Source organism: Pectinophora gossypiella, chromosome 5 (assembly GCF_024362695.1).
Source record: "Pectinophora gossypiella chromosome 5, ilPecGoss1.1, whole genome shotgun sequence".
NCBI lineage: Eukaryota > Metazoa > Arthropoda > Insecta > Lepidoptera > Gelechiidae > Pectinophora > Pectinophora gossypiella.
In genome coordinates this window covers 7,388,743-7,413,208 of record NC_065408.1, presented here as the reverse complement: position 1 = coordinate 7,413,208, position 24,466 = coordinate 7,388,743, and the positions used below count along the sequence as shown (strand labels likewise).

General features: G+C 36.1%; 3 protein-coding genes across 4 annotated transcripts in view; 1 reads left to right on the top strand and 2 right to left on the bottom strand.

The window, feature by feature from the left end:
• The window catches only part of LOC126366726 (cAMP-specific 3',5'-cyclic phosphodiesterase), a 480,018-nt gene extending 474,247 nt beyond the window's left edge, over positions 1-5,771 (bottom strand). Inside the window, exon 1 of the mRNA XM_050009948.1 lies at positions 5,424-5,771. The gene's annotated coding sequence lies outside the window, so the exon portion shown is untranslated. The remainder of the gene's footprint in view (positions 1-5,423) is intronic.
• Positions 5,772-16,477: 10,706 nt separating this feature from the next.
• Positions 16,478-20,800, top strand: LOC126366859 (methionine aminopeptidase 2). Of its 2 annotated transcripts, none has more exons than XM_050010188.1 (8): positions 16,478-16,687; positions 17,000-17,200; positions 17,497-17,657; positions 18,216-18,390; positions 18,687-18,895; positions 19,455-19,545; positions 19,656-19,830; positions 19,944-20,800. In XM_050010188.1, exons 1-8 carry the CDS (start codon positions 16,543-16,545, stop codon positions 20,194-20,196), a joined length of 1,410 nt encoding a protein of 469 aa, XP_049866145.1. In that variant the 5' UTR covers positions 16,478-16,542; the 3' UTR covers positions 20,197-20,800. The 2 variants fall into 2 exon arrangements, with proteins under 2 accessions (XP_049866145.1, XP_049866146.1); XM_050010189.1 differs by lacking the exon at positions 16,478-16,687 and adding an exon at positions 16,715-16,842.
• Positions 20,801-21,077: 277 nt separating this feature from the next.
• Positions 21,078-24,466, bottom strand: LOC126366864 (uncharacterized). Its single transcript, XM_050010193.1, has 7 exons — positions 24,154-24,466; positions 23,959-24,056; positions 23,647-23,787; positions 23,254-23,431; positions 22,942-23,077; positions 22,639-22,868; positions 21,078-22,453 (listed from the first exon to the last, which is right to left on the bottom strand). Exons 1-7 carry the CDS (start codon positions 24,227-24,229, stop codon positions 22,347-22,349), a joined length of 966 nt encoding a protein of 321 aa, XP_049866150.1. The 5' UTR covers positions 24,230-24,466; the 3' UTR covers positions 21,078-22,346.

Here is a 24,466-nt window from a genome sequence, read left to right as displayed (position 1 = left end):
AACGTCAACAAACAAAAACATTTACATGTCTGACTACTGAATAGTATATTATTGTATTATATTCTATAATTATTTCGTCTTTCTAAAAGCTTAAAAAAGATTTCGGTCCTAGTAATCATTCGCGCAGGTTATCAATTTTAATACGCCTATGCGTATTTTAATCGTACGCCTTTTACTTCATGAGCGCTCCTTACATACCAGCTTAGGCAGTTACCATTCACGAAGATTAAGCTAAATAAGAACTCAACTAATTCAATATCAAGAAAAAAAAGAATAATTAGTTTATCAAACGAAACGTTCCTGAGTGTTTTGGTAGATTCCAACAACCTGTCCTGAAAAGTCGAAGATGTTACTTAATTATTCATTTGTTTAACGCTTCCTCCGACGTCCGTGTTTTGTCCAACTTCTTTATTAAATTTCTCACGACGCTTTATATCTACCAGAACCTGGTGCTCTTCCGAGAATAATTTATGAGATCTTAGACCAAAATACAAACCTTAGATATTAATCCATAGATACGGACTTTACGTACTTACATATAGCAAGCGGGAGTAAATATTTATATGTCCGCACACACTATACAAGCACTTTTGTGAACTAACCATATAAAAATAGTATACCTGTGGACTTTCAAATTTACAATTAAGTACAGTAGCTATTCTTTAAAAAACTTTTAGTTCATATTCCAGTTGACGAGGGATGGCCTCTGCCCAGTACAGATACGCTCTGATTTTGTTACTAAGTATATTCATGATGTTTCCTTGATCGGTAGGCATTCTATCTTCGACCTCATCCTCAAGAATGAGGACGGAAAACCGCCATAAAATTTATCATTTAGCAAAAATTATTTATAAAACACTAAACACAACTGTGTAAATGACAACTAATATTTGAGGTGGGATTATTAGCAACTGTCAGTTCGTGGTCAGTTGGCTGCATCAGTACATAATACGAATTATTGATAGGATACAATAGTAACACACAAAAACAAGACAATGACAACACCTACAATTTTCACAAAACAATCAAATACAAGCAACTTGATTCTCATGGACTCATTTACCTCTCATTAAATTGGTATTTATATTAAAGGCAATCTCTGTACAAAGACACCCTAACAGGGTTTCAAAATATTCCTGCCGATAATACGCATTTCCTTTTGCGCCTCAAGAATAATGCGTTTATTTAAAGTATTTTATGTTTACAAGGTGATTTCTCGCAAACACCCAGCCGTTTGATGTACAAGATTATACGATCTTGTTATTCCGATCATAAAAGTGTGGAGCAATTTGTTTAAAATCCCGATATTCACGATCATGAGTCAGCGAGCCTGTAGGCATCAGATGACGTTGCCGTTACATTCCTAGGGACGACCTCTGTCCCTTGCCTGTGTTTGGTATGTACGTATTTATTGTATTGGGAAAACATAAAAGACAATGTACTATGCTGCTTCTTACCCCGGGTATATCACAGAATTTGTCTACTAAGTGATTACGGTTACATAATGAACATTTACGGGATGGATGGACGATAACCTGTCATTATCATGACATAATTCATTTAAATACATAAATCGGGTGAAAATAAATCTCCATTGATTTGTGGTTCTGCCAACAGAAAGATATTTTGTATAATGTAGATATGTGTGTCTGTGGTAGCTCAAAAGCTATTTTTTTTTGTTTCTATAGTCATTGACTCAACGGGTCTGAAGGTATCAGCTGCAATCACCTTCATAGGGACACCATCTGACAATTAGGTACATATTATGTTTGTAAAATAAACAAGACCTGTTGCGTGTTCATGATAATCACTTTGAGTATGTTAACTCATCATGTTTTGATTTATCTGTTTTAAATTTTTCATGTCATTATCTCTAGAATATAGTGTATTGTCGGCCAATTCCCTTCAAACCCGTAACAAACGTAGAATGACAGAGGATTTTCTTTATTATACATTTTGTTAAGAATTTCTTGGCGATAGGTACCTATTCTTGTACTATACCAAAAGGAGCGTTTTTTTAATGAAATAAACCTTTGTTTGTGAATACATTTTTCGTGTTACATGTTATATACGGCCAGAGCTACTTAAATACTTAATGTTCAGCTATTATTTCTTACTAATATATACATACAGAGTAGACAGAACATAAGTCGCCCTCAAAAATATCTCTCTCTCTCTTTATTTAAGAGCTGCGCTCTTGTCGGTGGAATAATCGCCATTCCTCTCTTCCTCCCGCCAAAACCCTCCCCAATACGACACGACCTGCACCTTCTCTTTTATTTGTTTCATAAATGTTATCCTAGGTCTACTTCCTCTCTTCCCTTAAATTTTTCCTTCTATAATGTTTGTTATAAATAAATCGTGAAAAATATATAAGTAATAAAAATAAATATATTATATATAATAAGTAAATTAATCTAACTTCATAAGTACTTATACGAATTAGGAAAAGTTACTTATGTCGTATATTAGTAAATGATCTATCATTTCTTTTGATGGATCACTATTAATTATATGAATGAACTAGGAATTATGGATTCCGGTAATAACATAACCAAATAATGTATTCGCACCTACGAGTATTAATTGTTTCACTTTACAATATTATAATAGCTTGTGACAACATATTGATAATCACTTTTAACCGACTTCAAAAAGGAGGTTATCAATGTAGAATAAACGTAAACATTATGAAATGACCTGTAGATCAGGGGGTTAAAATGACCACATCGAAGTAATTCTACTAACAATAGGTTAAGACTGCATTTTTACTAACAACTATGGATTGTAAGTCTGAAATAAATGATTATTATTATTATTAATTCATCTTAGAAAGCAATGTTGCAATTTGACTAATATGCGTATATTATAAAAGTGCGCAATGCAAACAAATGTCAAATAACAATATTGCTTTCTTAGATGAATTGATTCCATGTGGCTATTTTATACCCCCTAGAACTCCGTCAAGTATTTTTTTACCTGTGTTTTTAAAACGAGAGGGTGACTGCCCCCATATATATATAATCGTGTCTTAAAACGTATTCTTTTTTCGACAAAGATTTTCAATTTTGGGAAGGGAACGGTCGTTTGGAAGCGCCTTAAATCAGACTCCTAATGAGCGGTATCATTAGCACAGGTTGAAGGTAGGTGTGAACAGGGCGCTAGGTCAAGTTATACTACTGTAGGCACGTCAATTCTTTACCCACACAGGAAAATGATAAAATATCCATAGAATTGAGAAATGTAGAAGGAGATAGTACGGTCACGAGCTTTAATATGTATACACTTTGGTACCATGTCACATTAACTTTTTTGACAAATTGAACTGTAAGTCTCACTAAATGTCAAATATGTTAGTGCGACAAGAGTCCTAAAGTGGTTACATTATATTGCTCATGACTATATATAGGTATCTAATTAACAGGCAAGTGTGGGAGGAGAGGTAGTAAGTAAGTACATAAGTAGGTAAAATACCGGCAAGTATGGGGGCGAAAAATGGGTAATCATAGTTGTTTACAACAATTATTTTATTTGTGATTGTTGTAAACAACTATGATTACCTAATACTAATGATTGTAAAAGACTGGCAAGTATTGAAGTATAATAGGCACTTATTTATACATTCATTATAAGATCATTCATAATGATCATGTTGTGATTTGTTGAGATTCCGGCTTGCGCTACTTTACATTCTGCAATAAAACAGTTGGAAATATAGTTTAGCGCTCCCTGTCTAATTTAGTACTCATTAAACAACAGCGAATTATAGGATTTTGCCCATTAATCACACACCTACCTACATGAACTCACGCTCGTAATCTGTTATTGGGTTAGGCAGAGCTACAAGCCTTCAGTAGTCATATGGCACTGCTGGCTTCCAAAAATGAATATGATGAATTGTAACAACCTAACATTCAAACATTATAAAGAACTCAACGAGAAATTAGCAACAAAACATGTCTCTTCGCTTTTAGTACTTCCCTAAAACTAATCAAATACTCACAGAATAATTAAAGGCATGGGTATGGTATCAGGTTCCCAGGCAGACTGCAACTAAGCATAAAATTAAATGTCGTAAACAAAACAATAATTCTTCTCTGCGTCATAGAACGCAGAGTTTCAGAACTACTTACACAATAATTTAATGGTTTATTGTAGGACGAACAGAGGACAATACCTACAAAATATATATTTAGGTAATACTGAAGACTAGGCAGCATGGTCTTATGATCTTAGCCTGACCCACAAATGGGCAAAAGAAAATAACAATATTTTGGTAAGTATATATTATTATGAAAAGATTGTCAAGCACGCATAGATTAAAACTTTAAGACACGATAGTGTAGGTACTCAAAGTCTTCGGAAGAAAACCGAGAGCAGGTATCGTGTAATATTGCTTTAATGCTGAACTGGGAGCGAAAGAAAGATAACGCGTTCAGCTGCTTGCCTTCAGTTTTAATCTCTTAAAAACAAACAGGAATTGTGTCCTTTTTACATGATGGCACATTATACGTATGGGCGATCGCCAGCCCTATTACATGCGGTTCATCATACTCATCCTACCACTTCCTACTTATCAAAAGTCGCTGCAAGTTGACTTCTGATTAGTTATCCCTCCCCAATAGGGATTATAGGCATAAGTTTTTATGTATGTGTTGAAAAAATATACGAGGGTCCAATCTATGCTATACCTAACAGTCCTCGAGTAGAGCCGGCACGCGACGTTTGTTTTTATTCGGTTGCGGTTTGCCAAGTACGTCTGACATCAATCGAATGAGGGGTCGAAAATACTTTGCATGGGATATAGAATTTCATTGTTTCAGCTAAAACCACATCCCAAAAACGTTTTTAGAACTGCCATTTGTACATGCCTAACCCAACCAATCGCAACTTATTTTGAGGTAGGTAGCCTACCTAATGAGGAAATTATATGCATGTGTGGTGCAGTGATAAACACTACGCCATGGTTAAAAACAATGTAATGTCGCCTTGCAATAATAATACCCTTTCCCTCGATCTGTACTTTACTTTTCCTCCCAGATTGAAATGTTTGGAGCATCGAATTTACATATACTTAAGACGAACAACTGGAGAAGTATTGTAGGTGCCTACTCGTCTGTATGTTCTTTTCCCTCCTCGTAATAGGTACCTACCTCACTTGAGAACTCAGAGGAATTCAAACTCACTTCCATTGTTCCGTTATGTACAGAACCAGAAATAATGAACTTTTAAACTACCTACTTCAAACTTTATTTAATGGACGTAATTATTAATTATGTCGCTTTGATATAAAAGTGTGTGTTCCTCTAGTCACTATCGTCGCATGATATCAAAAATACAAACTTCAACTGTTCTAGGACCTAAATAGCGCTTCCGATAAAACCTACAAAGGAATTACAAATAGAAAAAACTTTAACACTTACCAAAGTACGTAATAATATAAGTCACTAGAGATGAATATTACACACTATAAACGTCACTTTCGTCACAATACATCACTTGATCTCACTATTTACTTAAGAATTTAGCACAGTACTGTTGCGTTTCAGTATTCTTCACAGTTTACACAAACTTGGTGAGCACAATCACATCTTTGTGGAGTAAAATATATGTCAGGAGTATATAAGTACAATTAGTAGTGCTACGAGGTTTAGGGTAATTTTATGATTTGGGAAGGGGTCCGCGTAATACAGAGTCGCGTATACGCTACGTATGTCGTAGCTCGTAGCAACTGGCTACGAGTTGCTACGGGCGCGTGACGGCCGGGTGAAGTGCAGAGCGCGACTGGCCGCGTCGCGTCGCCGAAAACCACCTATTGTAGGTATCATTCGTGCTGTAGGGCTGCCAGTGGACGCGAACTATTATTTACAATAATAAAAAAACTTTTTGATTATGTTTCACAGACAGTTTAACATTGTTTCTAACACACATATAAGTAAGTAAACTGGGACACGTCAGCCAAGGTTTTAAGTGTATATGAATTGCTTTGCGTTGCGGTCATTTCGTATTAGGTATTGTGTTTTCAGTAAGTATTACCTACGTAACAAGTGCTTTCTATTACAGGTGTCTACGATTATGTTTCTAATTAGCCGATATTAATTCATGGATTTTAAGAAATCTGAATTGTTTAAAAAATTGTCTGTTGACTGTTTACTTGTCGCATTGGTACGGGATCCTAGATGTGCAGATCAGACTCGTCAGCTAGACAGCTATTGCAACAGCCCTACAAAAATGTTGTTAAGCCGTGTTGGTAGATAGGTACGTAGTAGTGATAGATGTGTCGTTTGTAAACACACGCCGCGGCCGCGCGCTGCGCCGGGCTATCACGCGATCTCAGATGGTGACTGATAGATAACCCACATCACAATAGTAATGGCTCATACCAACCGGCATAATCTGTATTGTAGTACTACAACTGACTTGCTGTGCTTTAAGTAATAAAGCAACTAGTCACTACAATATTCTTTTTGTAATCGAGAGACAAAAGTAAGTGTAGTAAGTGTATCAATTGAATAGAACTCCAAGTCGGTTTACAGAAAACAGGTTTTCCATTTCAGTTCACAACCCTCAAGAATATAGGTAACCTTCTATGCTGGACTGGGAACGAAAAAAAAACAAAACGTATCTTCCCAGGCATGACGAAAAATCTGACAGGGGGATTATGTCCTTTCTGACATGATGGACATAATTGTTATGGGCAATAAATTGATTCCTAACATAACGTTCATTATATCCCTCTTAGGACATTTGAGTCACCGGTGGCTGCAAGTTGTCTTCTGTCCCACTTATTGCCCTGCCCACCCCTTTAGAGACTACAAGCTTGAGTTTATGTATTGTATGTTATAAGTAGGTATTTAATATTGAGTGAATTATTTGAATTGATTTGATATGCATGACCTGATCCAAACCCACATAAGTCTGAACCGAAGAAATAAGTCCCTCAAAGTACTTAATAGGAAAATTGTATTTAAACTTCCCTTTGTCAAAGAAGGATGATAGAATAACAAAGTGATTGGAGGCCACGGGAATGTTCGTTATGTCAAAACTTCTCAAAACTCTAAACTTTTGTCAGGTTCTATTTATCTGATAATAATATCTGCGACAAGAAAGTCTATTTTTGTTATCAAATTAAACCATCTTGTTTATGTTGACATACACATTGTTGTACCCAATCGATTCCATCTCGTATATAATCTAGTAAAAATAAAATAATCTATACTTATAATAAATCTGTAGAGAGTTCAATTCTGTACATTAAATATTTTTTCAAAATAACTATCAGGGGATGATAAGTGGTCGATACTGATGCCAAAAATGCAATCAGTAAAATTTTTGTCTGTCTGTCTGTCTGTCTGTCTGTCTGTCTGTCTGTCTGTCTGTATGTTCCTTATAGAAACAAAAACTACTGGACGGATTTTAATGAAACTTGGTACAATTATTCTTCACACTCTTGGACAGGTTATAGTATACTTTTCATCACGCTACAATCAATAGGAGCAGAGTAGTGAAGGGAAATCCTTTTGTATGAAAAATCTAAACCACTCAAGTTAGACGTTTGAAATTTGGCATGCAGGTACCTTAGATACCGTAGAGGTACACTAAGAAAGGAATTCCCGAAATTCCCACGGGAACGGGAATTAGCGGGAAAATACTTTTGTATGAAAAATGTAAACCACTCAAGTTAGACGTTTGAAATTTGTCATGCAGGTACCTTAGGTACCGAGGAGGTGCATTAAGACAGGAATTCCCGAAATTCCCACGAGAACGGGAATTAGCGGGAAAATCCTTTTGTATGAAAAATCTAAGCCACTCAAGTTAGACGTTTGAAATTTGTCATGCAGGTACCTTAGGTACCGTGGAGGTGCACTAAGAAAGGCATTCCCGAAATTCCCACGGGAACGGGAATTAACGGGAAAATCCTTTTGTATGAAAAATCTAAACCATTCAAGTTAGATGTTTGAAATTTGGCTCGCAGGTACCTTAGATACCGTAGAGGTGCACTAAGAAAGGAATTCCCGAAATTCTCATGGGAACGGGAATTAGCGGGAAAATTCTTTTGTATGAAAAATCTAAACCACTCAAGTTAGACGTTTGAAATTTGGCATGCAGGTACTTTAGTAAACTTAAAGCTTAGTTGCAACAGGATATTACAAAATTCCCACGGGAACGGTAGTTAGCGGGAAAAAACATTTGTATGAAAAAAATCAAATCTAAATAAAAGGAGAAACTGACTGACTCAGTGACTGACATATCAACGCACAGCCTGAACGGCTAAACGTAGGCATTTGAAATTTGGAAGGGACATAGCTTAGGTACCGTAGAGGTACACTAAGAAAGGAATTCCCGGAATTCCCACGGGAACGGAAATTAGCGGGAAAATCCTTTTGTATGAAAAATCTAAACCGCTTAAGTTAGACGCTTGAAATTTGGCATGCAGGTACCTTAGTTAACTTAAAGCTTAGTTGCAACAGGTTATTGCAAAATTCCCACGGAAACGGGAGTTAGCGGGAAAAAAACATTTGTATGAAAAAATCGAAACCGCGTAAGATAGATGTTTTCAATTCAATTAAATTATTTATTGCATTCCATGTAGTACAATGGGGTGTTACATAGGCATAGGAACTAAAACATGGACCCTGTAGGGCACAGCATAGTTGAAGGGAAGAGAGGAAGTGTGTATTAAAATTAAAACTCAATGAACAATCAATTAAAAAAAAAATCAATTCAATCAATTAATTCAATCTAGCATGCATGCATACCTTAGTAAATATAAAGTTTATTTTTGGCTGTAATATTTTGAAAAATGGGAGTTATTAGGAAAAAAATTGTATGAAAAAATCTAAACTGCATAAGTATGCACTCCCACACACACAAAGATCTCTCTCTTATATAACACGCCACGCGGACGAAGTCGCGGGCAAAAGCTAGTGTATTAATAAAAATAAAAAAGCAATTAATGAAATCAAAAAATAGAACGTTCATTTTCCAATGGTTTTTGCTTTGTTTAAAAAAAGAATACGTTCATTGTACACATGATATGCTTACAGCTAGGTTATTTTACGAAATGAACGACTAAACATTGCCCGCGGGTTCGGGCGTGTTGTTAATTGCTCTCTGTCCAATTCATATACTTAAGTAAGTACACACATACATACACTCACTCCTATCTCCCACCGGGGTAAAAGCAGAGACTATGGAATTCCACTTGATTCAATCCTGACACAGTCCTCTTGCTTCCTCCATATAACAATCTAGATGAGAATAATAGCAAATAATTATAGATAAACATTTGTTTACTATTGCTAATATTCCTAATATTGTACGTCCGTAAAGGACAAACTGTTGATACCTTATAAAATGTAACACCCATTGTACACAGTTAGACAATAAACGATTATCTTATCTTATCTTATCTCATCTTATCTTATCTTATTGTTTATTAACAAAAAAAACATTAAATCATTAATTATTATAAGTACTCGCTATTAACAGCCTCCGTGGTCTAGTGGTTAGAGCGTTAGGCTCACGATCTGGAGGTCCGGGTTCGATTCCCGATGGGGACATTGTCGAAATCACTTTGTGAGACTGTCCTTTGTTTGGTAAGGACTTTTCAGGCTTGAAACACCTAATTGTCCGAAAAAGTAAGATGATTCCGTCTTTCGGAGGACACGTTAAGCCGTTGGTCCCGGCTATTAGCCGTAAAAACACCACCACCAACCCGCATTGGAGCAACGTGGTGGAGTATGCTCCATACCCCCTCCGGTTGATTGAGGGGAGGCCTGTGCTCAGCAGTGGGACGAATATAGGCTATTTATGTTATGTACTCACTATTGGGAAAGTAATTAGAGAGTGCGGGAAGGCACTTTGCGAGTTCTTAATCCTTCCGCCGCCTAGAGGTAACTGTACGCATTGCGGGATTTTACCCTATTCTTTTCAATATTGTATCATACCGCATCAAGATAAAGTTGGAATTCTCCAATGGCGTTGACTTCCCTTTTAATTACTAATATCCGGTTTTCAAGAAGTTTATAAAGGCATTTCCTTGAAATTGATTACAAAATTCACCGCTTTGTTATTGTTTGTCAGATACCTACTCGAAAATCTTGAAATACAAAGAAAGTTTTAAACTGCTCTTTAGTTAGACTATATACCTAATTAAATCATGGAACAATAACCGCTTTGGTAAAATATACTTAATCAAGCCTTAATTCATATTTTACCCGAAATGGCAGCGTACCAGGGCTTGAATAACCGAAAAAATGTCGGTTAAAACTTATATCGGTATGACGTGATACCTTTAAAAGTAACAATACCGCTTTTTTCTGCTACCGAAAAATAAAGCTAATACCGTTATTTTTACGATACTGTTATTATAAAATAAAGGAAATAAACGTATCAGAACTGGCAACGTCGCGCATTAAGTTAGGTAGAGCAGGGTTTCCCAAACTTTCAAGATAACGAAAAATTCACCAAACACATTATATTTTATAGAACCCCACGTGAAATAATTGAATACAAATAAAACCTTACTCCAGGGGTAAATAAGCGTGAGTTTATATTTCTTATGTGTGGGTGCAATAAAGTTAAATGTTTTGTATTTGTAATAATAAAAATGCGTGATTTTGTGCAATAAAGAACTATTGATTGACTTTGTCACGGAACTCTCGAGAAAACGATTTTGGTTAGTTACTGATAAATAGAGGTACCGTTACCGTTATTTAAGTGCATTATTTTATACCGGTACCATAACCGCAAATCTTAACCGTTATGATTCTACCTTTAAAGGAACTTATTTTGTACAGGTAGCTTAACCTTATACCTTAAACTGCTTTAAAGCCCTGCTGCCTAGTACTAGCACACTGCCAAATGTGGGATAAAAAGACACCACAATAAAAGATCTAGCACATTTATTAAAGATGAACGTAGAGTGCATTGTACATTTTTAGTACGTACATTCTTTTCGTGACTTTGCAGCTTTCGTGTCCCGTCAACGACTTGTAAAGTCCCTAATAAAAGTAAAATCCCAAGTAAAATTACGCAACTCCAGAGCTTGCAAACAACTTAAGACGGAATCCGAAGATATAAACTTGTTCATATTATTCATGTCATCTGTGTACGTTGGCGTACGTTACAATCTTTTAATTCTACTTCGTGTTCCATCTCGTTCATTTTTGTACTTATAAGAAATGTGGAGAATCTTTAGAAACTTGTCAAAGTTGAGATATATGTAAGTACTTAAGTAAAGAATTGTTTTATTTGAAAAACAGTTTAAACAAGGCGCCTTCAGGCCATTTGTCCTAAATTTTTATAACGGGTACAGACCCCTCATCGCTCACCATTTGTCCGGGCAAGTAGTTAATGCCATCTGAGGCAAACCTACAAAAAAAGAACCGCGGGTTCGCCAGTGTCGTAGTCGATATAAAACACCTCACTTGAAGAAGAACCAAGCCTGAATACAATCTATCCACATTCCTGTGCATGTGTAAGAAAGTACCTATCTATTTTCAATGTATAAGGTAATTAATTCAATTAAAAACAGAAACTCAACTCATTTCAGCCCATTCAAATGACTGAAGTTTTTCCAGACAATCAAAAATATGTAAAAATTTGGAAGTGATAATAATGAAGAACCAAGAAAATTGGGTGCGAAATCGCGAAGAATTTATTTAGGTCAACGATCAACGAGAGGCTCATCTTTTGCCTAAGTGACTGAATAGAGGCAAGAGTAAGTAGGTTTTATGTAACAAGAATTGACCGCCCGCTGCCTTGCCTACTTCCGATAATGAGATATCCACATACTCGTACTAACTCTATACAAAGTCAGCGCATGTACTAAGTACTCTCCTAAATATGCCAATGGTACCATTTGCATTGGACATTGGTGCCATGCTGTACTATAATAACAGTAATAAGAGGTTAAGTCAATATTTTAGGAAGCCATTACAGGTAGTGTCATGATCACGCATATTTAAAAAAAGTTTCATTATCTGCAAATAGATATCTCAATATCTAACATGAATTTTAAGTAGGTTACAGTTAAAAGTTGCGAAACGATGGAATTTATATGGACTATTAATTTACCTGCAGTTTTATCGTCCAAGCAAATGGGCCTATAATTTAAAAGTATTTTAATGATTTAAAATATTATTAAATAGATTTCATATGAATTATTTATATTAATTGAAAATGTTATACAACTAATTAATTTATTTAAAAGTAAGAAAACAGAAAAGGCGGGAACGGAAGTGAGAATTACGCGGTGAACGAAACAAATGAAGAACTTGTTTCCCAACTTTTCCAAATGACGGTTGTGGAAAGAATTATGATGGATATTTGTAAATAGTCGATAAAGACACAGAGACAGGTAGGTCCTTTTCGAAATACACCTATGCTTTTCTTTTATATTTTATCGGATGTACCTAGATACACTGTTATGGTATTCCTTGATTTTATTTCGTTTTGTATTGTTTTCTGTTCAATGTAGGTATTTTATAATAGATTTCTTTTTGAGGTGTAAACCCGTAGTTCTAATGATAGCCATCTGACCCATTTCTATTGTATATTATGAGATCTCTTACTATTCACGAAACCGGATCTTTTTGGACAGGCGTCGAGACATGGGACCATGGTGTAGCCTTTTGACACATGTGCTACCCACTTGTACAAGAATTTTCGTACCGGATACTGTCTGATACGGCATTCGCAAATAAGTAGGTACTTACCTATATGTAGAAATTGTTATCTAACAGGACTATTGTAAAAACATTGTGTTGTGTTTGTGGCGTATTATAGTCGCATAATCATCTATCTCCCTAGAGTTATCCCGTTCTTCACTAGGTCCGTTTACCTAAACTGAAGATTTGACAGGTCCAGTTTTTTACAGAAGCGACTGCCTATCGGACCTTCCAACCCACGAAGAGAAAACCAGCCCAATATAGGTCAGATCACGTACTCCGAAATGCTTTTCTGGGGAATATGGGTTTCCTCACGATGTTCTCCTTCACCGCTGAGCATCTTCCAAACATGAATTCGAATACAAATTCTAAAATCATTGGTAGACCGATGCTGGGATTCGAACCTGCGACCTCAAAGTGAGAGTCAAGCGTTCTACCAACTGGGCTGCAATGGCTAACATAGTCGCCACATAGTCGCTGCTTGGCTTGATTTTAACCTAAATTGAAGCAGCCATGTTATTACATCTATAAATACCTCGTCATTGATTAGAAGTTTAGGTACCTACAAATTGAGAAAATATCTATAGCCCCTTTTGATAGACCAAATTAATCTGTACAATCTAATTAAACATTTCGCCATCATACTCGGATTATGTTGGAGTCGGTACGTATTATAAGTAAGATCCTTTGTGTCAAGATAACAGGTAAGTCCCTAATTGAGGATCAATTCGTCTCACTCGGTTGTGCGTTTAATAAAGGAATAGGCTATAAATAAGGTCAACATGAAAATGGTAACGCGTGCCTTGTTATATCAGCTATTGGAGAACGTCCATCTTTCCCATGCTCTAGGTGAATGTACGCAACCAGATTGTGTAGGCATAGTGTAGGTTTTGACACGAATCAAAAAAGTATGCCCAACCTCATATAGGTCTCCTATAAGCAGATTATTGTACCCCCGTCTTATGAATAGTAACGGGATATGCAGGTCTAACCATTGATGCATAATGGTGCAGATTCCAGTACACACCATCCAATTTTATTCTAAGTTATACCTTTCATTTTCTTATCCGCCCAAAAGGAAAGGGACGTGTTTACGACAGGCATATTTTAGGCAGAAATTAAAAAAATCTTCCTAAATAATTCACTCATTCATTTTAAAATTAACAGTTGGCAATAATCCGTCCCTGTCCTTTTCGTCGGATAAGAAAATGATGCAACAACTTAAAATAAAATAAGGAAGTGTCTGCAGTTACTATAGAGTCAAACCAACAAACTTTAACTAATAAACTATTATAAGTATCGGTCTTTTGAAAAGGTGAAAATCTTAACCACCTGCATCCGTCTGATTTCTGTTCAATGCTTATGGGTCGTTTGTGCTCAAGCCAGTCCCTCTCAAATCTATCGCTTACAGGTGACACAAAATCGTTGCGTGCTCCGTGGTTCCTACGTAACGAAAATCTGCACATTGGCCTAGGTTTCCCAACCATTGTCCAATGGCTTAAATTAGCTTCAAAACGTTTTTTCCATTCTACTCCGTACCACCCAAATTCCCTGGTAGTAGCGCTTAGGGACGGTACTGAAAAGTATCGGCACCCGAAGGACGTAATATACGATCCCGACGACCCGATTACTCCAACCATAGAGGCGGCCAATCTGCTCGCGACAACAAACACTTCAGACCCCCGATACCAACCCCACTGGCGTAGTCGACAATTTCCCTTATTCAGTGCTTATCGCTAGCAACCTATAAGGGTCGATTGTTTCTTTCAAATATTTTCCCTCGCCCTCAGCCAAAGTTCGTGCCCAACTAAGCACCCTCAGCCCTGTTGTCTTAAATTTTCTACCGCATGAGAACCCTCAGCGTTCCCCATTTGTCCGGCCAAGTAGTTAATGTAATTTGCGGCAAATCTACAAGAAAAGTCACGTCAAAAAAGGGTCTATTGTATTTTGACAATATTGGATAGGAAATGAATGCTTCCAACAAAGTTCAAAATTTTCCTCCCGTAGGTAGGTATCTATCTCAAAGATCCAAATGCCAATATACTTCATTCTTCGGAATATACCTATTCTTTCAAATTCCGCTGTTCCACAATATTTATAGTGCTTACTTACCTACCGTAGATTTTAAACTGTGCAATAAATTGTGTTTGATTTGATTTAATTGTAAATGTACCTACTTATGCATAAAAATATAAGTACGTTAGTATCATATTCTTTATTGTATCTACACATACGAGTATTGACAAAAAAAGCGAAAAAAAGGACTAATAAAAGATGGGTTTATCTCTAAAAGAGATCTCTTCCACCCCACATGCAATTGTACGTGGGAGTAAAATGAACAGTGTCTAATCTAAAATGTGTCTTCGTCTTAGTACCTACCTGGAACAATATTACTTATCACCGGTTCAATATATATTCACGTTTGTCTTTTTTCTTTATTGTTTTAAACTTGCCCAGCAATCTGCAACTAAGTAATAAAATCTGTTGAAATAAAGAAAAGTAGATGTAATAAATTACAATGAGCTTAGGTATCCAGCAAAACGGCGCGGGCGTGCAGGCCAGTACGACAGGATTAACGCGGGGTTTACAACTGGTGCGCCAAGGGTCGTCTGTCACTGTTAGACCCTTTTCTGCCTTATCGTACGTACTGGCGGCGTGGCATCTATATGCACTGTAACCGAAACAATAACGCATTGCTCGCATATACTCAGCAACATATTTCTCCTGAAATCAGGCGTATATTTTTTTAGATTACTACTACTGCGTCACGAATAGTCATGCACGAATCACGACGTATGGAAACAGCACGAATGCTTTCGCAAAAGAAACCAAAATCTAAGGTCGTTCTGTTGAGTTCTGGGCGGCTCAGCCATCCTGATTAATTTATCTGTAAATACTGAGTCACAACGTTTGAAGGCAAAGCTGTCACTCCAACCTGGATGTAAAAACAAGCTTGAAATCGGCACAGTTTCATGAAACGAGATAGTCGAGTAAAGCACGAACTTTGGCTGGCTGACCACGATTATTTTTATTTTTCTCAGAGAACCTCCAGATTGCCGTCACAATATCAGGACTACGTCCATAAATAAGTCCCTTATCTCTATACGTTACATGGCTCAAGACAGCCTGAGAGAGTCCTGAGACACATTTTTATATTTCGATGCCATCTGCTGTGCAAAAGCTCCTTTCCATTGCTCAGAAAAGAGAAGCATCAAGGCCAAGGAATTCATATAGGAAACTATATCATAACTGTGGTGTTTAGATAATAATTAGTAAGTAATCTATTTTAAAGCTTAGGCCATACCGCGATCAAATCCTGGATGTTCAAGAAAGGCCAGGTCAAAAGTACTCTAAACCAACGAGCCTGCCTATTAACGGGAAAAAGGCGTGAAAATATGCATGTATGTACCTAATACGCATTTTGAAACATTTTGAGCTCAGCTTCCATCGACAATTTCGCGCGGTTTTGTCATACCTTTCTAACAAGTAATGTCAATCAAGAGCGTTATCGTCGCCTCGTCGGCTCTCGGCCGTATTGTGGTGCGTTCATTTGACAATAGGTAAAAGTGCAATATCAAAACGCAGCTATATTGCATGTTCAAAAACTGAAATAATTTCGCTGGTGAATCAAATTATAAATATTTTTAAGTTAAAAATAACTAATGAAAATCTGTATACAGAAAAAATAGAATCCGTAAAAGTTAATAGAGTATTTAGTTAATAAAAACAATCCAATAATAATATTGGAGTTATTTCAATGAGCGTACATAAATACAATACAATACAACACTAACTTTCAGAACGTTTCCCGAAGTCGCATGGAAGATTTGGAATTTACGAAATTTTATTTTTGTAATTTATAATCAAAATGGCTTCAACTAAAAAAGTTGAAGAAATTGTTAATGACGACGTGGTAGAAAATGGTGACGACGAGGAAGTGGATGGCGTAGAAGAAGGAGATGCCAAGGATCCCGCCAAAAAGAAGAAAAAGAAAAAAAAGAAGAAGAAGACAGGTTAGATTTACAAATTCATCAAAATTTCTTTGTATTTTACTCAATTTACTCATTTTCCGAACCTGCTTGGTCACATAACATGGAAGCCATACAAACAATTAAATCTGATAATTGTAACGTAAAACATTGTTTGTCGTCTGTGAATGGAAAAGCAGGTATATGTAACCGCCATAAAATTCTGAATTTAATTACTCCTTAACCATCATAATATGTATTCAGATTTCATCCTAGTTTCTTTCATTTCAAAGGTCATTCAAGTGTTCCTTTTAGACTGGATGTTCAACACTTGTCAAGTTGTCCTCTATATTTTAGCTGAAGGCGAAAACCCGGCTGGTGAGGAGCCTGAAGTCACAAATGCAACAGAGAAGTTGCAGTCTTTGTCAGTAGAAACTGCAGCTGAGGGAGATGACAAGAAAAAAAAGAAGAAGAAGAACAAGAGCAAAGGAGGCAAGGGTCCTGCGGTGCAACAGACCAACCCTCCGACTATACCAATTGCTGAATTATTTCCTGATGGTGAGTTTAACAATAACTAACATAGTTGGCTGTCAACCATTATAGCCTTTTATATGGCTCACCACATATCACAGTCTAAAGCATTGTAAAGTGTGTACTTAGTTCATTATGCCATGGATGTACCTCTTACTACCCCAATTGAAAATACAGTCATGAGCTTATATTATGTGTGTAATAACCATTTGGAACTATAATTAATTAAATGCATAAAAAATTAAAGATGAGAAAAAGAGGTTCTAAATATGATATCTATAAGGCCAATGAAACAAATTATTGTATATCTACACAACTTCCAGGCAATTACCCTGAGGGACAGATTATGGACCACGGCCCAGCTGAAGGCATTGATGAGAGAACTGCTAAGGACCGCTTCTCAAGTGAAGAGAAGAGAGCTTTGGACAGGATGCAAAATGATATCTACCAGGAGATCAGGCATGCTGCTGAAGCACACAGACAGGTAGGCAGATGAGACTTATTGATATTATAGGTAAGGTTTCCGAAATTTTAAAAATATAGATTGTACTGGCTAAAATACCAACTTGTCCTGTGCTTAAAGACTTAAATTTGCTTTGCAACATTAAAATATGACATGTTTTGCATTTGATGGACTTTGAGAGGTTAATAAAGAGCAGCAGAGGATGCCCCTTGAAAGTGGTTAATGTATAACAATATTTTATGTTTATTTTTAAAAGAATGACAAGGGCCCTGTGCCAAGGTTTCCCTAGCAGTTTCTTTTCCCTGGCTACACAGGTTATGCGAAGCTGCAGTAGTTTTAGGTGGATGAGACATTTGTTATGTAAAAAATGATGATTCAAAGTGTAACTATGTTACCTACTGAATAAAGATATTTTTGAATTTGAATAAGATATGTGTTTATGCTGCTGGTATTAAATAACAGTACTGATTTCCTACTGGATAATCAAATCACTTTCAAGTCCTAGGATGATTATCATAGTATCTTTACATAATTTTTCCCCTTATTCTTGGAGTAAATCTAGATATCATCTAATTTCAGACACGCAAGTACATCCGCGACTGGATAAAACCGGGTATGACGATGATCCAAATTTGTGAAGAGCTGGAGTCGACAGCACGCCGTCTCATCGGTGAGGATGGGCTCAAGGCGGGACTGGCCTTCCCGACTGGTTGCAGCCGCAACCACTGCGCTGCACACTACACGCCCAATACCGGTAACAAGATCTTAGTACACACCTCATATTGACAATAGACTATTCAATTCATTATCATGATAACTATATTTATTAATGTATGGGCTCATTGTAATCTAATCTGTTTACTAGTTTATCTTCCTGTAATCTGGGTATTCATGTATTGTTTTATAAACTGTTTGGTAAAAGTAGGTTAAAATGTAAGAACTCGCGAAATTGGTACAATGATTTTGGGATGGGCATTTCTGCTTTCCATTTGATATCGTAGTTAGGTTAGGTTAGCTTACTAGGTACATAATAAGTTGTTAAAATATTAGGAGACACGACCGTCCTTGAATATGACGACGTGGTGAAGATCGACTTCGGCACGCACATCAACGGGCGCATCATCGACTGCGCGTTCACGCTGCACTTCAACCCGCGCTATGATCCGCTCGTGAAGGGCGTGCAGGAAGCTACGGAGGCAGGCATCAAGGCTTCAGGAGTCGACGTAAGGCTGTGCGACGTGGGATCTGCTGTGCAAGAGGTATACAAATGAAAAATAAAGAAATGTAAAAAAAAATATCCTCGAGAAAATTTTACGCTATAAAAAATCTGATAATACGTTTTTTGAACTAGCTGTCCCTGCGGCCTCGCTTGCGTTGTTATCATTGTCCGCCCTAAAGGTCCATTCTTACATTTTTTTCTTCTCTAACTTGGGATCGGTCTTCCAACCAAGCACTTTTTTGCTATGCAGTATTGGCGTGTAAGGCATGCCCGCTCATTGTTGGGATGCCTGCATGTAGATTGCTACAAGTTAACCCAAGTGTATGTGTGTGTGTATGTGTGTGAGTGCGCGTGCGTCCGTGCGCGCGTGTGCGTGTGTATGTGTGATCTCTTCAGGTTGCAGTCATCGCTTTTATCTCCTCTCGTACTGTAGGAATGTTTAAGTACTGGTGGATTTCATCCATCTTTGTGACCCAAAGGGCATTAACTATGGCTTTGAGTACACCATCCTGATATCTTTGTAAATCTCTGTGTTGGAGGTTTTAGCGGTAAGTGAATGTTTTAATTCATACACAAACTCATGCAATATTATTTTGCAGGTGATGGAATCACATGAAGTGGAACTTGATGGCACAGTGTATCAAGTGAAACCAATTCGCAATCTAAATGGTCACTCCATTGGACCATACAGTGAGTACTAATATATCAAAATTATACACAACAATATTGGTTAGTTTCATCTATTGTCTTCACAGATTGTGTCTATATGATTATTAACGATTTGTACACCTCCTCATCAGGAATCCATGCCGGTAAAACAGTACCTATCGTGAAAGGCGGCGAAACAACACGTATGGAAGAGAATGAGTTTTACGCCATCGAGACATTCGGCTCCACCGGCCGCGGGCAGGTGCACGACGATATGGATTGCTCCCACTACATGAAGAACTTTGACCAACAATTTGTACCATTGAGGTACATTATCTTTCACTTATATATATATATAATATATTTTTTTAATTTGAGCTTCTTGGCATGAAGTAAAATTCCACATCCAAATATGCTTACCATTTTCAAAATAATTTCAGACTCCAATCTTCGAAGCAGCTTCTAAACCTGATCAACAAGAACTTCGGCACGTTGGCATTCTGCAAACGTTGGTTAGAGCGCGCGGGTGCGTCGCGCTATGCGATGGCATTAAAAGATCTCTGCGACAAGGGCGTGGTGGACGCGTATCCGCCGCTCTGTGACACCAAGGGCTGTTACACTGCCCAGTTTGAACACACCATCCTGCTGAGACCCACAGTCAAGGAAGTTATATCGCGCGGCGACGACTACTAGCAAAACCCCACATACTTACCTATAAGGGTTCTAACATATTTGTTTTCTTTTTATACAGTTTGACCACCACATTAGCAGTACAAGATTAAATATAGATTCTGACACAAAAGATATTTTAATTTTTTATCAGAAACAAAAAGAAATATGAACAATCTATAAATGCAGGTCATTTTCACAAATAGATTTTATTGTGCTAAAGGATGGTGGAACTGTAGTTTTTAATGGTTTATGTGTGTATTGTTTTCCTAACCTAAGTATCTATGTTGCAAACGAGTTAATTGTTACAACGGCGGGTGCTGGCTAATTCTATGATAAAATCATGGAAATATGCAATTACACCTATGGTGTAGACAAAACATCGAGTCTTCAACCTGACAAAAATAGATAACAATTCAATGATTTTACTTTGTAAAAACACTTTATAAGTTAAGTTGACATTTTTAGGCTGTATTCCATATTACAAACTGTACAATATAATGGCAATATCTTCTTTATATTTCAGTACTAATCCTATTTTGAACACTAAGGTCGAATGTGATATGCCGATATTCTAACAATTTTGTCATTGAATCAACTTATTTGAAATAAAGTTCTATATATATTAGATTATTTTTATTTTTTAACATACTCTGTACTGTGTTGGCTACTGGAATTAACCCCCAAATCATTATACTATCGCACCAAATGCAGTTCCAGGACACCTGGTTGAGTTAATTTATGAAACAAAACTTTCCAATAAAATTTAAAAAGAAAGTACTTAAGAGTGGAGTAGCTTCATTGAATATGTTTCGATCCACGAGACCGGGACTGCATACATGAGGGACCAAACTTTTTATTTTCATATACCTACTCTCATACTTGGTAAATAAAATTACTAGTGGTTATAACTTCAAAATTTTTATTTTTTAAGAAAACGCTATTTGGATTACTAAATATCGCAAGTTTGTAAACGGTTACATTTCATAATTACGTATCTACTATGTGACATCGGTACAAAATCTTTCGCCAATAACACGAGATCATAAAAACGTATAAAATTGTAATAATGACGTAACTCGATACAAACAACTAGCGTTAGCTATATACGTATTAATTTACCAATGTTCACTACTACGCAATACTATCACTACATACTTGCATGTAATGGATACCTTCGATCCTCTGCACTTATACCATCGTTTTCAGATTTTCAGAGATAATAATATCTGTAAGTAGAATTCTCGTTCAACACAACATGAACATGAATGCAAATATAAAGAAGTACATACATAAATCTCAAACTAAACATTTGACAGGAAATTATCGAATTTTTATAAAAGTTGTAGGTGAGCATATTTGCAACTGATATTATATTTACCAAGCCTCATGATAATCGGATGACTAGACAAAATTAAATAATGTTTTAAACATAATATACAAAAGGACACAGTTAATACATATTAAGGTAAATGACAGTTTTTAAGATTGAATTCGTGTTTGTGTTATTCACTACCTTTTAAACCACTCTCACATTTTAGCCAATAAACTTATCCTAGCACTACATAATAATCTGTGTTAGTAAGTAGCACCTATTCACTAATAATATTCTATCATTTGTATGAGTAGGTACACATAATTCATTTAAAACTTTAGTATTACAAATAATGCTATCTAAATTAGTTTTAATTTTTAATAATGTATTCATCATAAAAGCAAACCTATTAAAACAAATGTCAATAAATAATTAAAAATCCCGATAGGTATTTCGTACGCCATAAATTGAACTAAATAATACACAATACCTTATACCAAACTGGTAAAGTATCACAGAAATTAACCATACCTAGCTAAATCTATCATGATGCCTTCAATGATATAGCAAAATCACTACATTTATATAGGGATTTGGTCAAACAATCTCATGAATGATTAAAGAATACACAAAATTACTTAGTTAACTTAAAGCTCCCCTAAATAATTACATAATGTAAAAGACAAGGCCCATAGTATTTTAGGCCACATTAGTATTGCTCAAAAGTATTGATACTGAACTTCATTGGGTTAAATAGTTACTCTTGTTTCACTGAGAGTACAGATTATTGATTGATCTTTACATATAATGTATTCATTGGAAGTATTTACGCCGCAAATGTTACGCTACTTAAGACTGTTTACTCCTCACCACCTCCATTGACTGCGGAAACTGCAGTGTATGGCCAGTTGTAGATGGATTGTAGTGGCACATGTAGCAACTCCACCAGATATCGGTAATTCGGTTCTGGAATAATTAATTTACAAATTTCTAGTAATGTACTAACAAACATCTGAAGTTCAGCAAATGATTAAATACACAATAGCAAATATTGACAAATTATAACCTAGTAGATATTTCAATAATTGTTAATGAGTCTTCGAGATTATCTAGCTATAGCAAAAAGTGTCCTAACTAATGTTTGCACATACCATTCTCAGGGTTGATATATCCTTTTCTAATGAGGAAGTCTATGAGCACTGGTGCACTAGTGGTCTTAAACTGGGGAGATAGGGCTCTCTGGATACATTCTTCAGCAGTCAACAGCTCAAAACTCTCAACTTCACCATCAGCATTTTTTGGAACAAAATCTAATGGCAACTCTAAGTCATAAGTATATTCTGTGTTGGGAAACAGCCCTCTTTCGCTCTCAAAATAGAAGCTGCAAAATAGGAATATTTGTTAATTTATTGTTTATTGAGATTATATATAAAATTGTAAGTAGAGTATCCCACCTAACACATCCAGCTGGTACCAGCTTTTTCACCAACTCCCCTTCAACAGAAGCCTCCTCTGCTGCTTCTTTTATGGTTGTCTCCAGAATACCATAACCCACTGCGAGACCACCACTGACAAAACAATCCCACTTGCCTGCCAAATAGGATATATAATAAAAAATGGTTAGCTGATTTTAACTACATTTTTTAAAAAGTAATAAAATGCACAGTAGACAATTTGTAAAAACAATTTACTTATAAGACAAGCCATTGCATTTAAAACTCATATTTTGTAGAATAAATAAACACACTTTATCAGGAATGTATTACCAGGCCAAGTTTGCTTAGTGAAGCTGCGTTGCTGTAACCAGATGCAAAGTCCTTTGTTTGGATGAAACAAGTAGCCAGTCACACTGACACCATAATTTCTGATGCCAAAAAGGCAAATGGCACTTCTATCCATTTCCAACAAACTTTCATTGAAGAATGGAGCACTTACTTCAAAACACTAAAAAGAAAATCAATACAGAAATTATATTTTCATTCCAAAAATTATCAATAGAGGTTCACCAAACTGGCCATATCAACAATTAGGTATGTAATAAAAGATATGAATGATAACTTGTACAAGTAATATTGCATACCAGAATTTTCTCATGATTATGAACATAGTGTGTATAATTTCTGATAAAATTCAGACTAATCACAAATATTACACCATACCTCATCTCGCCATCCTTTAAGGGCACATATCTCATTTTCTTTTCTCAGTTTCATTAATATATCTGCAACTTTCGTGGTTCTTTCTTTATAGTCCCGGAATGCTGGATTTAATTCTACAAGTTTACCTGTAATTCTAAACACCTGTAATGCAAAATGAAAAACAAAAATATTGGAATCTTATTGGAATTATATGTAAAACAACCACCGAAAAAGAGAATACCATGCAACAAAGGATCATTTTGAATGCTTCATTCGATTTTTAATTCAAAATAATAAAGGAACTGGAGTTGAAGTTGTATAAATAACACTTACCTCAGGAAACCTGTGTAGATGTTTCATGACATCAGATCGTATCAAACCCACCTGGTGGCCGGCAACTATGAATGGCTTGCATAAACCTTGATGCAGTCCTTCAAATAACATAAATAGGAACACGTAATAACTTAGATTTCTACTTTCAGCAGCATTATGCACTATGATTTAATCACTAACAAAAATGCTACATACCAGATAAATAGAAGCAGTTGAATTTCCTGGCGAGTTTCAAAAGTTCTGAAATATTCTCAGGATTCATTTCTTTCATATTTTTATGCCATATAAAGTAAAAAAATCACTTCAACAATCACGATTCATGAAGTATAATGGTATCAGCCAACCAATCTTATTGCGCGCTTAGTCTCGTGTAATTAATATCTGTGAATTTATTTTCTAGTGATATTAAAACTATTACGACACTGGAAATACAAACTAGGAATCGAAGAACATTTTTCTATTCAATATTTTTAAGAAAATCAAACAAGCGAACGACAGACAGCTGCGT

Coding starts and splice junctions, on each gene's coding strand:
- LOC126366864 (XM_050010193.1), bottom strand. CDS start 24,229: ATGAAAGAAATGAATCCTGAGAATATTTCAGAACTTTTGAAACTCGCC. Junction 23,788..23,958: donor ATCTACACAGGTTTCCTGAG/GTAAGTGTTATT, acceptor TTTGCATTACAG/GTGTTTAGAATTACAGGTAA. Junction 22,869..22,941: donor GTACCAGCTGGATGTGTTAG/GTGGGATACTCT, acceptor CCTATTTTGCAG/CTTCTATTTTGAGAGCGAAA.
- LOC126366859 (XM_050010188.1), top strand. CDS start 16,543: ATGGCTTCAACTAAAAAAGTTGAAGAAATTGTTAATGACGACGTGGTA. Junction 17,201..17,496: donor TGCTGAATTATTTCCTGATG/GTGAGTTTAACA, acceptor CACAACTTCCAG/GCAATTACCCTGAGGGACAG. Junction 17,658..18,215: donor CTGCTGAAGCACACAGACAG/GTAGGCAGATGA, acceptor ATCTAATTTCAG/ACACGCAAGTACATCCGCGA.